Here is a 24560-nt window from a genome sequence, read left to right as displayed (position 1 = left end):
GTATTCTACAATATATACCAATATATTAATTATTATATTGCACAATATATAAAACATTATGCTATATTACTTTTTTTTGTTTGTTTTTTTAATATGTTTGGTAAGTGGTTAGTAGTCATACAAGTGCATAACACAACAACAAATAGACATTTAAGAGAAGTAAAAACCTCATGACTAAAATGACAATATTGTATGCCAATATATTTTGACTTTTTTTTTTTTTTTTCCCCCGTAAGGTTAATAGTAGGCTACAAAAGGCCTATTTTACGTTTCACAAATTTGCACATCATTATGACCCACGCTCCAGTTGTAAGCAAGACATCGTTTAAACAAAATAGAATGAAGAATATTTATGATCCCTGATCTATAAAAAACCTAGGAACCCAGACTTGAGACAACACAAAATTAAGTCACTTAAATACACTATCAAAAGTCGTTTGGTACGTGACGCTTAGAATTAGTTCCACTTTCAACCACTAACTACTTAAACTGTTAAAACTGATATGACTTCCTTGTCCAACCGCTTCTGTCGTCAGAGACAAAATTCAGCATTAACCAACTTACCAAGTGAATCCAGTTTAAGACAAACAACACCCTCTAATTTATATAGCGTATAATACTGCAATTACTGACATCTGTACTTTGAAATTCGGTAACATAATTTACTAAGGAAAGACCGCAAGATGTTTAGAAGGAATGGTAAGTTTCCCGGTTTTTGGGGTTTTTTGGTTGTGGGCGTTGAAATAACCTGAATTCATGAAATAGCAGCAGAAGGCGGGTCCAGTTATACAGTACATTATTATCCATTTATAATTTCCAAAAATGTTTATGGTTATATACTGTGTAATGGTTTGTTTTTGATGCTGTATCTTTTTTGTGATTGTTATGAGAGAGAGAGAGAGAGAGAGAGAGAGAGAGAGAGAGAGAGAGAGAGAGAGAGAGAGAGAGAGAGAGAGAGAGAGAGAGAGAAATACAGTTAGTAGCATAGAAGTTATATCAAGTACAGCCTACCACTACAAAATATTATATTCATTACATTGTTATTGGGCTTGTTTCCTTTTAGGAAATGACTACAAAGACTGTAATGTATAGATAGAGAAGTGGAGGGTAATAGCAAAACTTGAGTATTCTGCAAGTATTAACACAGCTACTGAAGAAGCAGAATGACTGGGAGCTATGTGCAGGACCCCCCCCCCATCTACAGAAAGGGGATCTCCTTGGGCTGGTACTGTTCAATAACTCACCATGACTCAGCCATCATAAGCCCTCCCAGTAAATCTACAACCTAACTCACATTATCAAGAATTAGCCAGCAAGTTCTTACCTCTGGTCTGTCCCTGTGGGTGTTTACTGCTTCAACATTCAAATAGATGGATTCAACTTTCCAGCCTTCAGGAAACAAGAAAACATAGTCTGTTTGCGTTTGTCAGCAATTTTCATGCATATATATATATATATATATATATATATATATATATATATATATATATATATATATATATATATATACATATTCCCCCCACGGACACTAGCATCTAAATGTTACCTCTCAAACTGCCTTATAAATATTATAGTCTGAAAGGTTGCAAGCCTTAAATATCTTTTGAAGCTGGATGTTAATGAATAGATGGATGATTTCGGTGGTGTATATTAAAGGCTTACCATATGCAACAGAGAGAGAGAATAATGTTAATATCTCATTTAACTTCCAGTCTGAGAGCAGAGTTGGCTTGCTGTATTAATAATATATAATAGTTTGTTGTTTATATCAGCGTACTGGTCTTTCAGTGGATGTAATGTATGTATTCCTAATGAACTTGGCTTTCTAGTTGTGAATTCTATTCATATCTTAATTTATATTTAAACATACTGTGAAATCAAAGAACACATTTGAATGTACCAATCGTGTGATGAAACAGAGTAAATTCAATTTGATGAAAATGAGGACTGCCTATTATGTTTTTTTGTAGTTCTCTTTTTTGTGACTCCATGAAACTAGCAAGTCTAGCAATCCAGGTTCAACAGAATGTTAGTGTTTCCTTCAACCGTCCTGGGTGCAGCTCATTTGTTTATCCATCACATGCGCCCATATAGCAAATGTTATTAGTGCTAATAGCTCTGTTTTTAAGATCGTATACACTTTGTGTATGGTTCTGAAACATTAGCACACATTAACCCACACTGCAGCTAATTTATAGAGAAAAGTAGTGCAAGTCCACCCACAAATAAACCAATATTTTTTTGTTAAAAAAGTAAACTAAAGATTTCTCCATCCCTCCCATCACCACAGGCCTATTTAATTAACTGTGAATAATTGTGTATACCACTCTCATTATGAACAACATTGAACGTGAGCCACTAAATGTTTCCCCAACAAAAACAACTTTCAGAGCACAATAGGAGCACTCCACTCCTCTACATGAAGATCATGTTATTCTGACAAGAGGCTTGTTTGCACAAGCAGTTATAGAGCTTCTTATGTAACATCTAACCTGCATCGTTAGTTACATAAGAGCAGTTAGGCTTGTTTTAGGCTATGTCACATCCCTGTGAGAATAGGCCATAGTGACTAGCAGTCTTATTCAGAGCTGTTAAGCCAAAAGGCTAGAGAAAATGTATGAAACAAGCTGAATAGAGGACTCTCCTTTTGGGATTTAGATGACGGGGTGAGTCGTTCATAAGCTGCCATTTTCTAGTAGATGGGCTCTGGAGGAGTCTTCATCCTTTCCTGTAAACAGTTTTAAACTAAAACAACAACTTGGTTTTCTAATTGCCTATAATTGCTGGCCATAGGATAACTAAATATAGGGGATTTAAAAAGTAAGTAGCGGGGTTCCAAAAAATATAGCGTTACACGTCCCCCATGTGTTGCTACAACTGTTTAAATAATGTACCTGTAATTTGTCTTTTCATTGTTAATATCCTGACAATGTTTTATAACATAACTTTAAAGTCTGTTTCAAAGCTCTTTTCAAAATGGCCGCTGTAGTGCACTGGGGTTTGAGATCTGTCCACTAAATCACTGCAGGAAGAGCGATTAAAAAACATAACAAGTGTTCTGGCTTTTCTGTTCCGTACCACATCATGGATTGTTATTGCTGTGTTACCTTTTTGACAATGTGGGCAATAATCCTTACACTATCAGTGCACTAGAGCGGCCAGGTGGGTACGTTTTAATGCTATATTTTTCTGAACTATTAGAGTTGGGTTATTTAATTTAAGCAGTAAATATCAATAACTCCCTGCCATTGGTCAAATTGTGATTTTTAAATAAACCTGCTACCATTGTGTTCCTATTGCCCCTAAGTACAAATCCATTGCATTTCCTTTGTGGCGATTCTGTTTTGTCATTTGGTAAAGTTTGGGTTAAGTCAGTGTGAGGGCAGGTTTCACAACTGTTAATATCTCAAACTATTTGAGATGTCTAATTCATATTTTCAGTCTTAGGGAAACTCCTGTGACATAATGTAGCAGTACCTGTGATCTAAAGCCCCTTTCACACTGGCATGCTCTACCCGGATCAGGACCTGATGTCATGTGGGTCGGGTACACGATTTCACATTGCTTTTGATAAAGCAGGGTTGACCTGGGTGACAGACGCAAGTACACAGTGCGCGTATCAATGCCCCGGAAGCAGCTTGTTACAGACGCTTCCATCCAAGCTTCTCTGGATTGAACCTTTGGCCCAAATGTTGATTAGAGCAAATGTTACTATGTCTCTGCTGCAGTCTGGCTCATGCTGTGTCTCAATCAACAAAAATATGGCTAAACAGAATAAATAGAAATGTTCCTTGTGGAAGTGAAACCTTCACGCAGGCTTGGCTGCTTGTTATTGCGTCGGCTCACGAACGGCCGTCATGCATTTTGTCTCACTCAACCTGGGTCAAAGTGTGTCGACCCACATCCTGAGGTGGGTCGCTGGGACCCGGGTCAACTCAGGTAAAAGCCGGGTACGTGGTTTCACACTACGCAGGATTTTGAATCGGGTAGGAGTGCCAGTGTGAAAGGGGCTTCAGAGTGCTGCCTCATACTCGATACACAAAATGTTGTGTTGAATTGTGGGTATCAAAGAAGGAAAACATATACGTGTCAGGTTTCTTTTTACAAAGCTGATGCTGCCAATGTGTCAAAGCCTCATATCTCAGACATCATTTGAGGAAGTGACTTCATATATAAATGTTTGTTATAAATTGCATTGCATTATTCCCTGAGGAGCAAACCCTCCCATTTGTACTTGCTTATTGGACAAAGCACAGTATAGAAAAAAGGAAACTCTGAATGCTGGCTGGCACTTACAATGTTGGTTTGGATTTTTTAAAAAAGGCACTGAACTTCTTAAAACATGCTGCCCCTTTCTATATATTAAGTTAAAATATGTCTTAAAATTGTACAAATTGTTTGTTCAGGAGCCTTTACATACTGAAAAGGAATGCAAATATCTATAAATAAAAAAAAGTGTGAGGGAACTCCTGTCTACAACAAGTCAACATGCTGTATATAATTAGTTGCAATTCTGCTAATCATTGGTGACGCTGGTTTTGTTGATGAAATGATATTCCTGGAAATGTCCACGCAGCAGGCAGTACTAGTAAATATGATGCCATGCTCCCTGCATGTGAAGACTGAATGCCCACTGTTTTGCTCTGTCTCAGTAGATCATCTGGTATGTGTCTGAAGAGGCCCTGAGAAGCTGCCAAGCAAATTCCTCCATGATAAATAGCTGTAAAATGGCTTGGCTGTCTCAACATGTTTAGAATAGAACAGTTGCAAACAGAAATATTTTTTTTCAATCTCAGTTGACATACAGTAATAGCCTCTGCTTCGATGGTTATACTTGCTGATACTTGTTGACGTAACTCAACTTTTTCTAACTGTAAAAAAATATTTACCATGTTAATAGAAATATGCTAGAGCGATTTCATAATATCTTGTTCTGCATGAACAGATTTTAGTGGAGTAGAAAAGAAAACTGCCATGGATGTAGTAAATATTGTTTTAATGTAATCATATGAAACACAATGGGTCCAAATTGAATTCTGTTTGCGCAAATGTAAAGTTATTTTATAAGGATAAAAACACCTACGGCTTCTACCTAAACCCATGTTGGCTCTTGCTGGTTATTTAGCATTTTGTATCAAAATCAGCAGATTTCACAGACCCCGATTGACATTAGTCTTGGACTACGTACCGTACCTAAAAACACATCAGTCCAAATTTAGCAAAGGATATATATGCTCCTCTCGTGTATTATCAGTTTTAACTGAACCAAATTTGCAGGAAATGCAATATTCATCTGGTTTCACAGACCTTGATTAACACTAATCTTGAACTAATGAAATGCTTTAAAACTGAACCAAGTAAAAAATCCTGGTTTTAGTCGACCACTTCCACTCTGGGTCTGAATTTGATATCAGTTGTTTGGTGGCTGAGAAAGGAACCTGTTTATCCAATCTAAATCACAGGAGTTGGAATTCCAATGAAGGTGAATGGCAGAGAGATTCCACTTGTAATATAATAGGATATAAAACCTTAGAGTTTGTTGTCTTAACAGTATTATTAATCTAAGATGAGACACTTCCACAAGCAATATTCTGGTAATAGTAGAAGCACTTTCCTGAGTTTTGACTCACATTAAATATGATTTTTTTAAAAACATTTTGAAGACATGCTATGAGAATTGGGAGAAAACTGAAGAAAGGAAAGTCTGTGTACTTTATACAGTATTTAACAATATATGATGCAAATAAAGGATCAATCTTTGTGATTAATTTAATGCAAAGCTTTTTTTTATCTTTGAACATGTGTTTGTGTTGAGGAGGCTGTCTGAATAACTTTGTGGATGACTAAAGTCATGTGACTGCATGCCCAATGCCTGTCAGCACTAACACAACACGAGCCACACAGATGCACAGCCTAATGCAACAGGCCTAACTTCCTCCTGTTTTGGTTATGAGATAGCATAGATCAGCCATGTGTAGCTTGTTATGGTACAGGGTTTCAAAGAAAAGCATGCCACTGTTTTGAAACTGGATACAGTACTTCCTTTAGATTCAGGGCCAGAAATAACCACTGTTGAGCTTATCTTTCACTGCATCAACTAATACATACTGTACTACTATCACTGACTTGCAATAAACAGGACATTTTGTTTTGTTTTTTGTAGCATCAAAATGAGCCACAATATGTACTTACTGTGTTATGTGAAGTGGTACGCACACTGTTTTGTTGTATCATTCATTAGATAAATTCCCCTGTTTGTTGAGTAAACAGTATTATTATTTATTTCTTAGCTGACGCCCTTATCCAGGGCAACTTACAATTGTTACAAGATATCACATTATTTTTACATACAATTACCCATTTATACAGTTGGGTTTTTTTACTGGAGCAATCTAGGTAAAGTACCTTGCTCAAGGGTACAGCAGCAGTGTACCCACCGGGGATTGAACCCACGACCCTCCGGTCAAGAGTCCAGAGCCCTAACCACTACTCCACACTGCTGCCCCTGTATGGATAATGTGCAACCACTATCTAATGCTTGAAATATAATTAGTATATTGTTTATTTGTATGTTATGGGTGGTTAAGAATTCAGGTGGAAATTTGGTAAGACACAAGGACACCATTAGCAGCATCCTGTAAATAAAACTCACACAAAAATCATACTCGATTTTACCTTAAACTCCATTTAACATTTGTAATATTTTGGAGCACATACAAACTGTACATTGAAAATATAAGTTTACAAAACGGACAGTGAATGGCAAAGTATTTGCAATTGTAAAGAACATTAGCTTTGTTGCATCAGAAAGGTGTCAGTAGTAAATCGTTATAAGGAGTCTAGCATGCCCCCCCGCCTTCCCCCTTCCCCAGGTTTCAGGCCACAGTGTCTGCAAATACGTGGAGTACGTGTCTGCAGGCGACAATCGATTGGGCACTGACACCACGATAAGGGGAAATAGAATCAGATATTCTGCATGCACATCTACTGGAAAAAGTGAAGTCCCCTTCGTTTTTTTTTAATATATATATATATATATATATATATATATATATATATATATATATATATATATATATATATATATATATATATAATTACACATGATTTACGATTGATATCAGTTGGTTTGTAGTTGCGGCGCAATACCATTTGGTTGGATAATAAGGGGCTGATTTTAAACAAACAAAAAAGAAATATACAACACTGTTTTGTCCCACAAGGCGGCGGTATACAACATTTGTCCGCGGGGGGAGGGTGGGGGGCTTGACAATACCACGCCTTTGAGGTACGTCACCCGAGTCACGTTACTTTGCCGGCTTGGCTCCTTTAAATACAGGATCAAGAGCACATTTTGGACATTGAATTGCCGGTATAGTTCAGGGTGTGACAATTTACTTACCTATTAATACATCTAAACGTCCACGCTTTCTTGAGGATTCTTTTAAAACTCCGTGTTAATTTGTTTTTGGCATTGAAGAACTCTACATTGTTGCGAAGATGTTACATCTGCGTTATGATTAGTAACTTTTTGTTTCACACTGTTTTTTCGAAACGAGTCTTATATAACTGATAGCCTAAGTACCCAAGTTACTGGAACGTTAATTTTTTATATTTATTTATTATTATTTTTAAACCGCGATGCCCAGGGAGCTTACACAAAATCGAATCCACAAAATCTGGATTCCTTCAAGGGATGATAAACCCGCTATACCTCGCAGTTGTGAGTATTGTAGTTTTTATTTAAAGTGCCATTTGAGTGTGTTTTTATTTTCTACATGTACGGTTCTTCGGTTTTTTTATTGTATAGATTGTATAGCGCAGGACGGTGTAATTTCTAGGTACGTAACGCAGGAATGTGTAGTGACATTATTGTAGAATCACTCTGCGTTTTACTTGCGTCATTTACATAAACTGAGCTGGAATTTCAGGACATTCCAGATAGTGCAGCAAGTGATTTATGAGCATCACATGGGGGGTTGCGGCATAGAAAACGATTTTAATCTTGATATTGTGTTAAAATTACGACATTTGTGTTCGGTAGGAATGATGTAACGCTTCTGAACCAGCTACATTCATACGTTTTACAGTCATTTGATAAGCACTACGTTTACTTTGTGTGATCGACATGAAAGTGGTGTACAAACGAATCCGTTTGCTGGTAAAGTGTAGCGAAAACACACGTAGGCTGTGTCGCATTGTCCACTGTTAGCCTAATAATGTACAGTCTTTTTTTTAATCAGAATGCAGAAGCCAAATAAAAAGTTAAAATAGTTAGGGGTTGTTTCTGTAGAATTTATGTTTTCTTTGCAATATTTGTCAGAAGCAGGATTTGAGGTTCGATTTATTTCTATATTTATTTATTTTGCTGGCTGCGATCTTGGTATGACTCATGAACAGCCCACCCACCTACTGCCGGCTGGTCAAGGAATTCCAGTCAGTGTGGCGATATACCCAACCTCGTTACACAGCAGTTTTGGGATGCGCTATTGCCAGTGCAGCAGGGCATTTAAAAAGGAAATCTAGTTTAAGACCAGGACATTGGCGCTAGTACCATAGTCAGATTGTATTATGTGCTTTCCTAAATAAATACAATTGGAAAGAATGAAGCAAACATAAATACAATTGAAATCAGATAGCATACTGGTAGGCACGACGCAGAAAATCTGGAAGATCCCAATTAAATTGTCAGTGTCGGTTACTTGGTTATTTCCAAGGTAGCCATTATATCACGTGAACACGTTGTCTAGTCGGGTGTGTGCAAAATATACTGTGGCAGAGCTAATAGGTCGCTTTAGCTATATTGTGACGTGTTACAAGTTGATAATGAGTTGAAATGAAATTAGTTTTGAGAGCCTCTAGTATTTGTACTTCAGCTGTGGTGGCTGGGTGTTACTCGTTTTAATTTGGACTTGTACTCGACTGACCATGGTTTACATGGGAAATTATTAGTATATCTTAATGCATAATAAATTGAAAAGGAGAAAAACCCACACAAGTTAACAGGGTGCTGCTGGTATAGTGAGCACTTTTACAGTTTCAAAACAAGAAGCTTGATTAGAAACGTTTCACACATAATTTACACAGCAAATTGTGTGAAACACAGCAGGCAGTACCTTTTTAAAAAAGGCGTCTGCAGTGGTCAGACAGTGCTTAGTCACACGCCCGTGACCTGAATGTTAATTAGGTAGAACACTGCACAGTGAATGTGATGTAGCAAATGTTGCTATAGTAACCGTTGAGAATCTCTGGTTTACACGCAATGGGGGATGGGGGTGGGGGATGGGGGTGGGGGATGGGGATGGGGATGGGGGTGGGGGTACAGGACTGGACGGGACTGTAGAACACAGGTGGAAATTATTTGGTTTCCTGTTAAATTATGACTTCCAGCAAAGTGCAAATTGGAAACCACAATGCTCAGCAGAGCAGTTTCTCCATTGTATATACTGTCACTGGGGGTTGTGTATTAGAATTTCTAATTTTTATACAATTCAGACATCAATTTCATTTGAACTGTCGATTGACTCGTCACCTTTATTTAATATTGACAACATCCCACTGTCTGTACAGTAGATTACAGCACAACATGAAGAAAAATGGGTCATATTAATATCTGATTCAGGGGTAGAAAATTCCCTAAATCTTAACATGCATCTTCTGAGTTGCCTTTTTTTTCCCATCAAATAAGCATACACCCAGTGCTTAATTGGAACCTCTGGGCATGCAGAGTCATATTCCCGGTACCTCTAGTTAAAAATCTCATAAAATGCTTTCTTTTTTAAATTCTCAACACAGTTGTATCAAGTCTGCAAGTTCTTGCATGTGCGCTAAAGAGAGACAGTGGCTGCCAAGTTTGTAGTCTACTTTTAAATTACTTTACGATTTCAGCTTGAGTGCCTTTAAGTAAGATGACACTGGCTGCAACTCTATAGTCGTTTTATATATATATATATATATATATATATATATATATATATACATACACACACACACACACACACACAAGTAAGCTTACTTGATTTTAACGCAATGACACAAAATAACATTATTTTAAAATAAACTTTAAAGAATGCTCAAAATTTGTTTAATCTCTGATTAAACTCTTTTTGTATTTCCCACCAGTTTCAGTAATCCATTGCAAATACAATCCGTTATCACTCTGACAGCAGAATAGCTTAACCGATAGCTGCTCAAAACACTCGGGTCACATTTTCGCAGGTGTACTAGGGATGCAATACTAGAACACATGAGATGCTGGCAGGAAGTGATCTTGGTAAAAAAAGAAAGTGATGTGGGAGCAAATACAGAAGTTTAAATCTGTAATAAAGTAATTGCTTGCTTTTGTTTTAGGGCACTGAATGATTGTAGGTAATTGTAGGCATGTAAGCAATTTTTTTTTTACATGCCTCACCGAAATTTGTACATGCTCCGGGCATGTCGGGCAATATAGTTTTTTGAACACTGTAATTACTTCATATTGGTGATGTCAAGTAGATTTGTCAGGATGTCATATTTGCTCTAGCTTGGGATATTAGGAGTACTATAACATGCTGTCAGTTGTAACCTTTTAAACTCAAGAATGAGTTTAAGGGAAAAGCACTTATTAGCAGGCATTTATAGCAGACATGACTGTTATATGTATGCCCCAGGTGTTCTCTTTTACAGTTGAATGTTGGCAGTATAAAGAATTACATTTTATTCATTGCCTTTCAGAAAGATGGCATTCTGAGACAACAGCCAAGTATTTAGTCAATATAAAGTGATGCTCAGCACATACTCCTCGTGCCTCACGTACACTGTCAGGATTTGAGATTTATATTAGGATTACCTATCTCTCTTTATTACAGTTTGGACCTTGATGTTAATTTGGGTTGCTGGCACTTGCCAAGTAAAGAGATCAGCCTTTGTGCTGACTTGCTTTTTTCCTTTATTTCTGAGACACGATTACATTGGATCACCCCTATGTCATTATACCGATTAGTCGTCCTGTAGCTGGGCCAAGTCCGTCGTACATGACTTCTTTTGTCCAAAATGAGTGTGCGAATTTGCAAGAGCATCTTAATGTGTGGCTATTTATGGTAACAAAGTTTTGAAGAAGCCTGTTGTTGTTGTCTTAAATCCTGCAGTGTTGGATTATTAGGAAAGGAAGTAAATCGGATATGATTAATTGATATAATTAGGGGGTTTAGTTGATGGGATAAGGACTAAGAATACCAAAGGAGTCTCTTTATTTTGTTAAATATTTTTTTTAAATAAATAATGGCGTATTGCAATTTCTGTTTTGATAATATTTATTGTGCATATTATATTCAACAATCAACTGCAGTCACATACATAGTCTGGCTTTTCAGTTAGGATAAGCAGTTTTATTGTATGGACGCTGTGAATAATACATGGACAGTATTTGTAGCCTTCCCAGTTAAAGCTACAATTGAGTATTTTACACTTGACAGAATCAGACACAACAACGCTAATGACAACCTTTAACAATCCATAATGTCATCCAACATTTAATTAGACAGCAAGAAGGAAGTGTTAAGTAATTAATACTAATGAATATTATGTGCTCCAAAACAGCCGGTGGCCCTCACCTGACAAACTCACCCACTGTGATAGTCATGGTCGGACTGCCTGCTCGTGGGAAGACCTACATTGCAAAGAAACTGACACGCTACCTCAACTGGACTGGAGTCCCTACTAAAGGTTTGTAATGTTATATTTACAGATTTTATATTCGTAACCTATTTATCTTGTCCACCTCTCTTCTTGGAACAAGATTAAGTCCAAGTACCACCTGCTTTAAAGTAATGGATGATTTACTTTATATATCTTTTTACACTAGTGTTCAATGTCGGGGAATATCGTAGAGAAGCAGTCAACTATAATTCGTATGACTTCTTCAGACCAGATAATCAAGATGCAATGAAAATAAGAAAGTAAGTGAGACCCCTATCCCCCTCCTCAATTTCAAGATGTAGCCTAATTTTATGCTATCTATTTCAATATACTATCTTTTTGTATTTTGTAGGCAATGTGCCTTAGCTGCTTTGAGAGATGTCAAATCCTACCTTTCTGAGGAAGGCGGCCAGCTTGCAGTAAGTCAACTTACTAACTTGTATTCAGTACAGATTATTTGAAGGGATGCATTACTAATATTACCTGTCTGTATATTGTCTGGCTAGAAGAACTTCTATGGTAAATTAAAAAAAAAAAAAAAAATTAGGCAGAAGATGTCAGAAAAGGTCTGAAAGTTGCTTTTTTCGCCTTGTTCTTGCTGTTTTAGGTCTTTGATGCTACCAACACAACAAGGGAGAGGAGAGACATGATCCTTAGCTTTGGCAAAGAGAATGGATTCAAGGTCAGTACACGTTTATTTTCTACGAACAACCCAAGATACATGTTAACTGTGTTTTTTTTTTGTTTTTTTTTTTGGCATACTACAGCTTAATACTCACATTAGTACAACACACTCCTGATAATTTGTATTAATGTGGTCTGGAGGGAAAGTGTCAGTTAAATTGACACACAAACCTGATATGAATGATGTTTAAAGAAGCAAATCGATTAAGCAAAATGCAGGCACTGGTGGTGGTTCTGTTACAGGCTTCAGGATCTTTTAATATTCAAGATGTTTTAAGGAATACATGTTTAATATGCTGGCTGATGTGCATCTAAAGACCCAAACTTTTCTTCCTTTTTTTTAGATGTTTTTTGTTGAGTCTGTCTGTGAAGATCCAAGTGTTGTTGAGACAAATATTATGGTAAGTCTCAAAAGAGTATTTCACCACTTGGCATATATGTTGCATACAAAGTGAATGATGTGTAAAATTGTACCATCGCACAATTTTAATACTTGCATAGATACTTTAATTATCGGTTTCATTAGACATGTTTTCTTTATAAAAAATAGATAAGTAAATAAAACAATTTGAAAGCCATAGCAACAATCAAGCACCAAGCAGCTCCAAACAAGTTAGTGTTTTATTGTTTAAAAGCAGTTGTTAAAGTGGCACAGAGATGAGAACTCCTTCCCCCTTGATGGTCAAAGCTTCTTCTTGTGTCTTTTGCCTATACAGGAAGTCAAGGTGTCTTGTCCAGATTACAAAGACTGCAATAGAACAGATGCCATGGACGATTTCCTCAAGAGAATAGAATGTTACAGGGCTTTATACCAACCCCTGGAGCCAGATCACTATGACAAGTATGCACATTCACACATGATTTGCCAGCTGAAGTCTGCTTATGTATTTAGCTTGCTACTTTGATAAATAAGCTTTTTTTATTGTATATATTATAGTTCTCTCCACTTTCAGTATCCTTAACTGTTTGTTTCATCAGTGTAATTGTTTGTACCCTTTATTGTATGACAAGTTTTATTTATTGATCACATATTTATTAGTTACCATTTTTATTGATTTGGGTTCCGTTGCCTTTGCCACCCCAGGGACCTTTCTTTCATTAAAGTGATCGATGTTGGTCGGAGGTTTTTGGTGAACCGTATCCAGGATTATATCCAGAGTAAAATTGTTTACTACTTGATGAACATGCATGTCCAGCCTCGCACCATCTATCTGTGTCGCCATGGAGAAAGTGAGCACAACCTCCGGGGCCAGCTTGGGGGAGACTCTGGGCTGTCTCCCAGGGGGAAGAAGGTACATTTCCTTATACAAAGAGTGAAGAACGCTTACATTGCTTCTTTGTTTGTGAATGGATTAAACTATTGATTTTAAATCTTGTATTATAATTTCAATGGTTGCTGTAGAAAAGAAAACTGCTTTGAAAATAATCTGCTCTAATGGGGGGGGGGGGGGGGGGGGGGGGGGGGGGGGGAGAAGGAGAAAATAGTCTCAAACTAGAAATCTCTTGTTTTCTTTTGCATACTGTTACACCTTCACTGCATGATGGCTCAATGTTGTTACTGACTTCCATTTCCACAGTTTGCGAGGGCTCTGTTAGGATATCTTAAAGAGCAGAACCAAAAGAATCTCAAGGTATGGACAAGCCAGCTAAAGAGGACCATCCAAACTGCAGAGGCACTGGACATGCCTTATGAACAATGGAAAGCACTTAACGAGATTGACGCTGTAAGTATTCATGTTGTATATTTAATAATGGGGTGTTTTAGCTATTTAAATCCCCAACTGCATGCCCTTATACATCAGCAGACTTTGACCTATTGGTGATGCCACTTTGTATTTTTTTCATTCCTACCAACTTCAGAACTTTAATTTTGCAAGTCTCAAAGCCATGACTAGTTTTAGTTATCTGTGAGTTGCAATTTAATGTCACACATTAAACCCACATAATGTGTTTGCTCCAGGGGGTGTGCGAGGACATGAATTATGAAGAAGTCAAGGAGAGGTACCCTGAGGAATTCGCTTTACGTGATCAGGACAAATACCATTACCGCTATCCAACTGGGGAGGTATGTCCTCGCCAGCAATTGTCTCCATCTCTGCGTTCTGCAGGCTGCTGGCTGCTGAACATCAGATTTGTATTTAGTTTCTGAAATATTTATGACTGCAGTTTTGAAAATGAAAGTATACTTCAGTGGATTATATTGTTTTCCAAGATTGGCAGAGCAATGGTCCCTGAAGTGTTTCTCTTGATATGTTAATTAAATGGGCACAAAGGGAGATATTTCGAGGGGAACTGCCAAGGAATGAATGTAGTAACTCAAACAGCCAGGGAGGCTGGAATAGCCTTTTAACATTGAGCTGTGTACATTTTCTGAAGTCTGCTACTCCTAGCTGCAGGTCCCTCTGTTCTGAGATCCTATATCACTGAACTGTTAAGCATGTAGGGCTGGTTTTACAGACCCTGATTGGTACTAATCGTGGTCTACCTTCTCCAGTGTAACATTAGCTAGTCCAAGGTAAGTGCTAATCGTGGTATGTGAAACCAACCAGTAGACTTTTGAAATATCTTTCAAAAAGTGAGGAGTTGGCTACTGCTGTGCCCTCTTCCATGTGTTCTTAGACAAATTCTAAAGTCTTTAAGCATTTTATGAGAGGACAGTTTTAATAATAATAACTTTAATTTGACATAGCACCCTTCACATAAGTTGTCTCTGGGTACTGCACAATATGAAAAAAATATTCCTTGAGTATATTGGTCCCCTACTTTATCCTTGTTGAGATTGAAAACCGATTGTCTTTCATTTCCCAGTAATTAAATCCACAGTTCAGCAATTGGCAGTTTCAGTAATTTCTCTATATTCTTTCTATACTTTTTGTGTTTTAGAAGTTCTTACTAAAATAAAACTAAATATATTTAGTGGCGACGATAAGAGCAGTATTGTGGGTGTGATTTGATCACTTAATTTGGGATCGGCTAAAACAAATGGAAGTAAACATATGAAAATATCCTTATTTGAAACTATGCAATTGGAATTTTTTTATAGCTGAGTAATTGCTACAAAAAACATTTAGACCAATTTTGCTGCCTCTTCCTTGCTGAATTTACTGTAATATTGTTCAAGCTGTGCACACAAGAAGATATGCATGCAATGAAGAACAAAAATGCAAGCCTTCCCTATCCTAGTGTAGATGATGAATGAGTTCACTAAAGGTACCCGTGTCATCTGTGTTTTGTGATTCCAGTCATATCAGGACCTGGTCCAGCGCTTGGAGCCGGTCATCATGGAGCTGGAGAGACAGGAGAATGTTGTTGTGGTGTGTCACCAGGCCGTCATGAGGTGTCTCCTGGCTTACTTCCTGGACAAGAGCGCAGGTACAATATCTACATGGCTTCCTAATCTCTGACTGAATACCCTGCCCCTTTTTTCATCTATACAGTTCTCTCTCTTGTACAATTTTAACACAAGGTTCCATATTGCAGATGAGATGCCCTACCTCAAGTGTCCTCTCCATACAGTACTGAAACTGACTCCTGTTGCATATGGTAAGCCTTTAATATACACCACCGAAATCATCCATCTATTCATTAACATCCAGCTTCAAAAGATATTTAAGGCTTGCAACCTTTCAGACTATAATATTTATAAGGCAGTTTGATAGGTGACATTTAGATGCCAGTGTCTGTGGGGGGAAAATATATACAGTACTGTGCAAAAGTTTTAGGCAGGTGTGAAAAAATGCTGTAAAGTAAGAATGCTTTCAAAAATAGACATGTTAATAGATTAGATTTATCAATTAACTAAATGCAAAGTGAGTGAACAGAAGAAAAATCTAAATCAAATCCATATTTGGTGTGACCACCCTTTGCCTTCAAAGCAGCATCAATTCTTCTAGGTACACTTGCACAAAGTCAGGGCTTTTGTAGGCATATAGTCAGGTGTATGATTAAACAATTATACCAAACAGGTGCTAATGATCATCAATTCAATATGTAGGTTGAAACACAATCATTAACTGAAAAAGAAACAGCTGTGTAGGAGGAATAAAACTGGGTGAGGAACAGCCAAACTCAGCTAACAAGGTGAGGTTGCTGAAGACAGTTTACTGTCAAAAGTCATACACCATGGCAAGGCTGAGCACAGCAACAAGACACAAGGTAGTACTGCATCAGCAAGGTCTCTCCCAGGCAAAAATTTCAAGGCAGACGGGTTTCCAGATGTGCTGGCCAAGCTCTTTTGAAGAAGCACAAAGAAACGTTGAGGACCGTAGACACAGTGGTCAGCCAAGGAAACTTACTGCAGCAGATGAAAGACACATCATGCTTACTTCCCTTCGCAATCGGAAGATGTCCAGCAGTGCCATCAGCTCAGAATTGGCAGAAAACAGTGGGACCCTGGTACACCCATCTACTGTCTGGAGAAGTCTGGTCAGAAGTGGCCTTCATGGAAGACTTGCGGCCAAAAAGCCATACCTCCGACGTGGAAACAAGGCCAAGCGACTCAACTATGCACGAAAACACAGGAACTGGGGTGCAGAAAAATGGCAGCAGGTGCTCTGGACTGATGAGTCAAAATTTGAAATGCAGTTTGTTCGCCGAAGGGCTAGAGAGCGGTACACGAATGAGTGTCTGCAGGCAACAGTGAAGCATGGTGGAGGTTCCTTGCAAGTTTGGGGGTGCAGTTCTGCAAATGGAGTTGGGGATTTGGTCAGAATTAATGGTCTCCTCAATGCTGAGAAGTACAGGCAGATACTTATCCATCATGCAATACCATCAGGGAGGCATCTGATTGGCCTCAAATTTATTCTGCAGCATGACAACGACCCCAAACATACAGCGAAAGTCATTAAGAACTATCTTCAGCGTAAAGAAGAACAAGGAGTCCTGGAAGTGATGGTATGGCCCCCACAGAGCCCTGATCTCAACATCATCGAGTCTGTCTGGGATTACATGAAGAGAGAGAAGCAACTGAGGCTGCCTAAATCCACAGAAGAACTGTGGTTAGTTCTCCAAGATGTTTGGGTCAACCTACCTGCCGAGTTCCTTCAAAAACTGTGTGCAAGTGTACCTAGAAGAATTGATGCTGTTTTGAAGGCAAAGGGTGGTCACACCAAATATTGATTTGATGTAGCTTTTTCTTCTGTTCACTCACTTTGCATTTTATTAATTGATAAATATAAACTATTAACATGTCTATTTTTGAAAGCATTCTTACTTTACAGCATTTTTTCACACCTGCCTAAAACTTTTGCACAGTACTGTGTATGTGTGTGTGTGTGTGTAATATATATATATATATATATGCATGAAAATTGCTGACAATCGCAAACCAACTGTTTTCTTGTTTCCTGAAGGCTGCAAAGTGGAATCCATCTATTTAAATGTCGAAGCAGTAAACACCCACAGGGACAGACCAGAGGTAAGAACTTGCTGGCTAATTCTTGGTAATGTGAGTTAGGTTGTAGATTTACTGGGAGGGCTTATGATGGCTGAGTCATGGTGAGTTATTGAACAGTACCAGCCCAAGGAGATCCCCTTTCTGTAGAAGAGGGGGGGTGGTGGTTCCTGTTTCCTTGCACACAGCTCCCAGACCTTCTGCTTCTGCAGTAGCTGTGTTAATACTTTGCAGAATACTCAAGTTTTGCTATTGCCCTCCGCTTCTCTATCTTTACATTACAGTCTTTGTAGTCATTTCCTAAAAGGAAACAAGCCCAATAACAATGTAATGAATATAATATTTTGTAGTGGTAGGCTGTACTTGCTATAACTTCTGTGCTACTAACTGTGTGTCTCTCTCTCTGTCTGTGTGTGTGTCTTTTGCTTTGGGCAGGATATAAAGAAGGGACCTAGCACTTTAATGAGGCGCAATAGTGTTACCCCACTGGCAAGCCCTGAGCCTACCAAAAAGCCAAGAATGAACAGCCTAGATGATCATATGGCATCGACTTCATCTGCTCTGCCTGTGCGCATGGCCTCGGACATCCCCACTTCTCTACCAGACCAAGTTAGTTCTCATTTCATTCATTTTTTATATTTCAGTGTTTACAGTGCTTCCCCCATACCCACACATCCTTTCTGCTTGAGACTTCATGTACTAATCATTCTGTCTATTTAATATTGTGTTTTGATGTTGCATAGTTACCTTTGGAAAATGTAAACAAACAGGGAAATTGCACATTTCATGGTTTTGAAATGCCACATTAATCCATTTTACAAAAAACACTTCTTTCAATTGTGCTCTGCAGATTACCACATCTTTTTGTTCAGTTTCTTTACCAAGTTGTTCTTTTTCTTTCTCAGCCTTGGCTTGGCAAAGCTTGTCTGTAAGTACTTTCTTTCTTTTTATTCAGTCTTGTCCTTCTACCTTATTAAAACTCTAAAGAATGTCAGTTCAACAGTATCTTTTGAGTGGAACCGAATGTGCAACTGAAGTAACATGCACTGCTGCCTCTGGGCCTGCCTGTGAACCCCTGTGGGTTTAGTAGAGTGTTGATTAAGAGATTAATAAAACTGTCTGCAGCTGACAGAACCAGTATTGAAGCCTATCTGTAAGGATTAGCTTCACTATTCTGATCTGCACATTTTGTATTAGTTTAGAAATGAATTCTGGCCATCAGCAAAAACGATTCATTATATAGAAATATTAAAGCCCAGCAGCTATCCACCTAATAAAACGATTTTAAAGTCCTTATTCCTGCAGATCTGTTGAACAGTCCCTTTTTGTCATTTAAAGGCTCATTAGCTAATTCACTGGCTCTTAAATTAAGGACAAACATGGTTGCACACTTACAAGATCTGTACAAACGGTGCATGCTGCTGAAAGAAAATACTCCAGCCACCTTGAGGAGGGTAGAGTACATATTTCAGAATAAATGAGTTTTGTAAAATGAGATCTAAACTCTTGAATTTAAGATGAAGCAGTTTAAGATGAAGCAGATTAAATCTGGTTTCCTGATGAAACAGGAAACCACATTGCTAAAGAATGTAGATCTTATTTGCAGTTAAAGGGCCTGCTTCCATCAGATTTAATTTAATCAGATTAGACTAGAGGGCTTCAATTTGTCAAAATAATGCATTACCAGAGTACAGGGCAGCTGACCGTTCCAAAAGTTATAATGAAAAATGTAAAAACGTGTTTCATGCCATTTATACAGTAGCTACTCTGGTGAAAGTTGTTGATTGCACACTGCTTAACATTCAAATTCCCCATATACTAATTCTGTACTTACATGGTCGGTTTCACAGACCCTGATTGGCACTAATCTTGGACTAACTAATGTTACATTGGGTAAGTCCACAATTAGTGCTAATTGGGGGGCCTGTGAAACCACCCCTAAGTGTATAACTAATTTTGCAACTCGCTGTTTTCTGTTGTGAAGGATTTTAATTTTACTAATATAATCTCCTTTACAATTAATAAATAATACAAAAATGTTATAGTCCAATGTTAATTAACATTTAGCACCCCATTAAATGCTGCATAAATAAGGTTTTACGTGTCTAATATCTGACAATAATCACTCTGGTTTAATTTATTTTCCTTTTCTTCCTTTTTTTTTTTGTTTCATGCTTTAAGGCGAACAGTTTTCCTTTATCTCAAAGTTTTCTCCTTACTAATATTTCAAAGGTAAAAGGCTTGTTGGCTACCATTTTGTTTAGTTCTTAAAAGTGATCTTTTGCTGTAACAGTACCTGCATTTGTAAAGCGTGCAGTAAAGATTAATACAGTAAAGGTGATTGCAGTAGACCCTAAAAGGGTTCAGGAGGTATAAAATGGAAAGTGCCAAGGACTACACAATTAAAATCTTAAGGAATGATTTGTCTTTTCACTGCATTGTAATTTGTGAAGTTTCTATTCATTTTAGATTATTCAAGTATACTATTTTCCTTTTAATTTGTAATTGTAAGAAAGTACTCCATGCCTTCTTTTAAAATGATTTTCAGTGGAACATTGGCTTAACTGCATGTAGGTGTAGGAGAGGGATGACACCAACCAAAAAAAGCAAATAGCCATTTACGTAGGAGACAATAAAAGCCTAAACTTGGCCTCTTAGAGGGGAGTTTGTGTATGCTGTTACAGTAATTTTAAAATGGACAGCTTTGGCCATTGCAAGGTTTTTATGTCAGTGTGCTAATGCAATTCCACAACTATGAAGAGCAGCAAAAACTGGTCTTTGTGGGTTGCTTGTGTAGAATTATCAGAAGTCTTGGTTTAGCTTAGGGAAGAAAGTTTAAAAGTAAACCTTTTTGGAAATCTGTATCACAAGAGGTACAGATGCCTGGTCATCATAAATGAGAATTTATCAGAATGACTAATAATAATGAACAGTCAACCAGCCAACTATAAAAGCAATTGCTTTAAGCCCACAAGTAAAACCTGCTTGGTTTTAGATATGGGTGTGCCTGATTGGTCACACTTCTAGTTTTGTATCTTTACATGTTGGCATTGGTCCCGTGTTTGCAGGGAAAGTACTGCTTTGTACCATAACTAAGGAAATACTAATATGCTTGGTCTGCCTTGCCTTTTGTAGTCTGCGACAACATAGAGCACTTGCATTAATTTGATCATCTGCTTAATTTGCATGCTCTCCATTTAGCACGTTGGTTCTTGATGTTGTATTTTGTACCGTAGTATAGCGGTACAGCTTTACTGTGTGGTAAACCCTTTTCATTTCTTTATATCTTACACAGAACATGAAAAGACCTTCAGACCTACCCGAGGCGACGCAGGATTACCACTGAACCCCCTGCTTGTAATTCCATCTTCGTTCCGGACATTGCTTAATGCTGAACCCTACAAATGCACAGGACTTTTCTTTGTTGCATCTTGTGATCATCTGGACTGGGCTGGGTGCATTTTTATATCAAAATGCATTGACCATTTTCACATCTGAGTAAACGAAGTGTCACGCCATTGTAATAATTTGTAAGTGCTTATAGTACACGAATTCCAATTTTCTTGTAAATAAGAAAAATCTCATTGTGGAGATCTTGCTGGATATTTGTAAATAGTGTATGTAATGTAAGTGAATGATACAGGGTAAACAAAGCTAAAATGTCTGTGGTAAGCTGTTCATAACACGCTAAAGTCTTGGTGCATAAGACTGCTATTTCTCATGATCCTAAGTGTCCAGTATATACAACCTAACAAATAGAAGAATGCTAACATTGCTCTAGGCAAATGGGTCCTTTTAAAATGTAAGCACAGTGATTGATGAAAATAGTGTTCTGAAAGCCTGTTAGAAGCTGGCTATTTAGCTTTTTTTTTTTTTAAAAGGGCCACCAGTGTGACTATGCCTGGTGACTCGCGTTTACAGCAAACCTAGACTCTACCCAATCTACTCGATTGCACTTTTAAAATTGAACCTTATAGCTGAAGTCTTCGTGAATCCATGTAAGAGTATTTTCCAGTACTGATTCCTTTTACCATTCTAAGTAGTTCTGTACTTGGTGTGTAGGATTCCTAGGGTTCTGTTTTATCAATGCTTTTTAAATAGCACCATGCATTTTAAATACCCTGCACTCCACCAAAGTTTCTTACCAGTTCTGTAACATTACCAACAGTAAACCATTATTGTGAATGAGACTCTAGATTCCTTTTTGTGCGAGATTAGATTGTTCTAGCCAATTGAGGCGATCTTGGTGCAAATCTATTTACATAGACAACACATTCACTGTGTCAAAAGACAGCTGTCCCCGTTTACAGCATAGAATGTAGAGTTGTCTGGATCCATAAGAGGACGTGTCTGTTTGGGAATAGACTGGACTGACCCAGTATCTCTTGAGGTTCTTAACAGGTTGCTGATAGCTTTACTCTCAAAATGACATGTAAATGTTCAATTGTTACCAAAAATATTTTTTGTGGTACCAACCTGTCACTTAAAATGGACCTGCTTATTGTAAAGGGTGGCTCTAATGGGTGAGTGCAATTTTGAGTCAATGTATTCATTTTTATCTTTACTGTTTTTTTTTTTTTAGTTCTTTTGTTTTCTTCTCCCTGTTAATTTGTATTGTTTTTTGTAAACTAGGATTTCCTTAATTGTTATTTGTTAGGGAAGAGTTATTCAATACAAGCCACCAAACTGTGTCAGTAGGGCCCTATGTGGATTAAAGGGTGTGAAAAATAAATGTTTTTAATTGAAAAGAAGCAATATTTTTAGTACTGTATTGTGTGACTGCACTCGATGTCTGTTTTGAACATGCAAAATCTGGATAAACAACCAGGATCTTTTTCTAACTTGGAGATTACTGTATTGAATATGACCTTGTCCTTTAGAGATGCTGTATGCCATCAAGTGGTTATTTTTCAGAGAGGTTAACCACAGTGCCTAGTGCTTCTGTCTTGTACAGTAAACATTTGTCTTGCACAGTAAACATTGCTTTGTAAATGAAGTAGCACCAATCAAGGGCTTCAACCAGAACTTTGGCCCGTATCTAAATGTTGAACAAATTGCAGTTGGCAGCCTACTGTTGTAATGTAATTGTCTGTTCTCCTAATATTTTATTGTATTTCTTTTACCTTTGATTGCAGAACTGAGAAGATCTGTGTATTTTCTTTTTTTTTTAAATTGGCCTAAACACGTAAGTGTATACTGTCAAAGTTGCAAAAAACCTTTTAAGGAGGCTGTCCCTTTAAAAAGAGAAATGGTGCATGTTAAGCTTGATTAAATATTTTATTTGACTATTTTAAATTATATATATATATATTTTTTTAAATGACTAGTTTAAAAAGTATGTTTCTGTTTTGGCACTAGTCATTGTAATTCTTTTATTTATTTATTTATTTATTTATTTGCATTTAAAAACGTTTTAGTTTTAATTGCAATAGAGTAGGTTTATCTTTGTTAAAGCTGTACTGAACAAGCTGAAAAGTCATAGCTTACAGTGAAAGGATATATTCACTAGGGACACTTCTGTGCCCATTGATCTGTTAGGACCATCTCTATTTAAAGTAAATTGGATTACTGTGTTCTGTTATCCAATAACCCATTTGAAACCACGACCTGTCAAAGCAAGTATTTTAACTTCATGCAATTTTGGCATTTATGTGCTTCTTTGTACTTTTAACTTTTCCTTTTTTCTTATTTATTTTGTATCCTGTACAGCTTGGAATACTTGTTTTCTGATTCGTTGGTATGTTACTTGTTGTATGTTCTCTATATAATTGTCTGAGTTATAGCTGAAATAAAACGAGGAAAACATGGCTGTATCAAGTCAATCGGGATATGCCTTTCAGAAATGTATATATTTTGCAGATGCAGGACCAATAAATTAAATCTTGCAATAAAATTTTAGCTTGAATTCACTGTTTTGTGTGTTGTCATTTTTGAAAGTCTACTCTCAAATTATTTATTTAATTCAAAGAATCAACTATAACAGCAAATATGTGAAACTTAAAAACCAGTATATGTGCACTGCAGTTCACACACAATCTAAATTCCATTGACAATTTTACCCTTGGACAAGACACAGATTGGAATGGTATGGGCCACTTCTATCAGCTACGAATGTCAAGTTTTCTGTTCCAATAATACCTAAATACCTGCCTTTATTGTTTGGTCTCCCAAAGAAATTAACTACAGCCGTTTTTGTTGCATTAACTTAAAACCTGTAGGGGGATCTTGGACATCACCTGACTGGCAATTCACATATAGAGAAGTCTAAAAAGCCTTTCAATATACATTATAAAGATATATTAGTTTGTACTGCTTTCACTCGGCTAGATATGCAGTAAATATATTGGGAACTTCCGTGCCTAATGTGCCATCAAGCACAGATGATAAGTCATTGGGAGCACAGGGCTTCTGAATTTAAGACTTTGTACATGTATGCGTAGTTAGAGCAGATGTTTATTCCCGTTGTGTATTGAATGTGTAATGCGGTGTATAAATGTTAATACTTCGTGTTAGTTATATAGTGTATGTTTCAACTGAAAGTAGATTACTATTTTTATCTATGAAATCCAAAATGGAGCTGTCACAAAAATCTGTTCTGTGAAGTATTTTGACTGCCTTGTAATAGTATATGGCCTGCAGGTTGGATTATTATTAGTATTATTTATTTCTTAGCAGACGCCCTTACCCAGGGACGACTTACAGTTGTATACAAAAAATACATATCAAGAATTACAGTACAATTAAGAGCAAGATACAAAATACAGTGACTTCAGTCTTAATAAGAGCAAATACAAAACACAGTACGATT

The 24560-nt window shown here is 37.3% G+C and overlaps 1 protein-coding gene across 4 annotated transcripts; it reads left to right on the top strand.

Moving 5' to 3' along the window:
• Positions 1–598: 598 nt before the first annotated feature.
• pfkfb3 (6-phosphofructo-2-kinase/fructose-2,6-biphosphatase 3) lies at positions 599–23661 on the top strand. Of its 4 annotated transcripts, none has more exons than XM_059027298.1 (17): positions 599–699; positions 11578–11703; positions 11843–11936; positions 12029–12095; positions 12284–12358; positions 12705–12761; positions 13077–13201; positions 13445–13652; positions 13938–14084; positions 14321–14425; positions 15603–15732; positions 15841–15903; positions 17712–17776; positions 18188–18361; positions 18658–18680; positions 19934–19984; positions 21048–23661. In XM_059027298.1, the coding sequence occupies exons 1-17, from the start codon at positions 684–686 to the stop codon at positions 21052–21054; spliced, it is 1533 nt and encodes a 510-aa protein (XP_058883281.1). In that variant the 5' UTR covers positions 599–683; the 3' UTR covers positions 21055–23661. The 4 variants fall into 4 exon arrangements, with proteins under 4 accessions (XP_058883281.1, XP_058883280.1, XP_033882376.1 ...); XM_059027297.1 differs by lacking the exon at positions 599–699 and adding an exon at positions 7347–7723; XM_034026485.3 differs by lacking the exons at positions 599–699; positions 19934–19984 and adding an exon at positions 7348–7723.
• The last annotated feature ends 899 nt before the right edge of the window (positions 23662–24560 follow it).

Source organism: Acipenser ruthenus, chromosome 7 (genome assembly GCF_902713425.1).
Source record: "Acipenser ruthenus chromosome 7, fAciRut3.2 maternal haplotype, whole genome shotgun sequence".
In the NCBI taxonomy this organism is placed as follows: Eukaryota; Metazoa; Chordata; class Actinopteri; order Acipenseriformes; family Acipenseridae; genus Acipenser; species Acipenser ruthenus.
Note: the sequence above shows the minus strand (reverse complement) of the source record. Positions and strands in the feature narration are given on the sequence as shown.

What these genes read in the sequence shown, in the direction of transcription:
- pfkfb3 (XM_059027297.1), top strand. Translation starts at nt 7,642, where the DNA reads ATGCCCAGGGAGCTTACACAAAATCGAATCCACAAAATCTGGATTCCT. An exon ending in GCAAAGAGAATGGATTCAAG is followed by an intron (nt 12,359 to 12,704) that starts GTCAGTACACGT and finishes CCTTTTTTTTAG; the next exon opens with ATGTTTTTTGTTGAGTCTGT. An exon ending in ACCGCTATCCAACTGGGGAG is followed by an intron (nt 14,426 to 15,602) that starts GTATGTCCTCGC and finishes TTGTGATTCCAG; the next exon opens with TCATATCAGGACCTGGTCCA.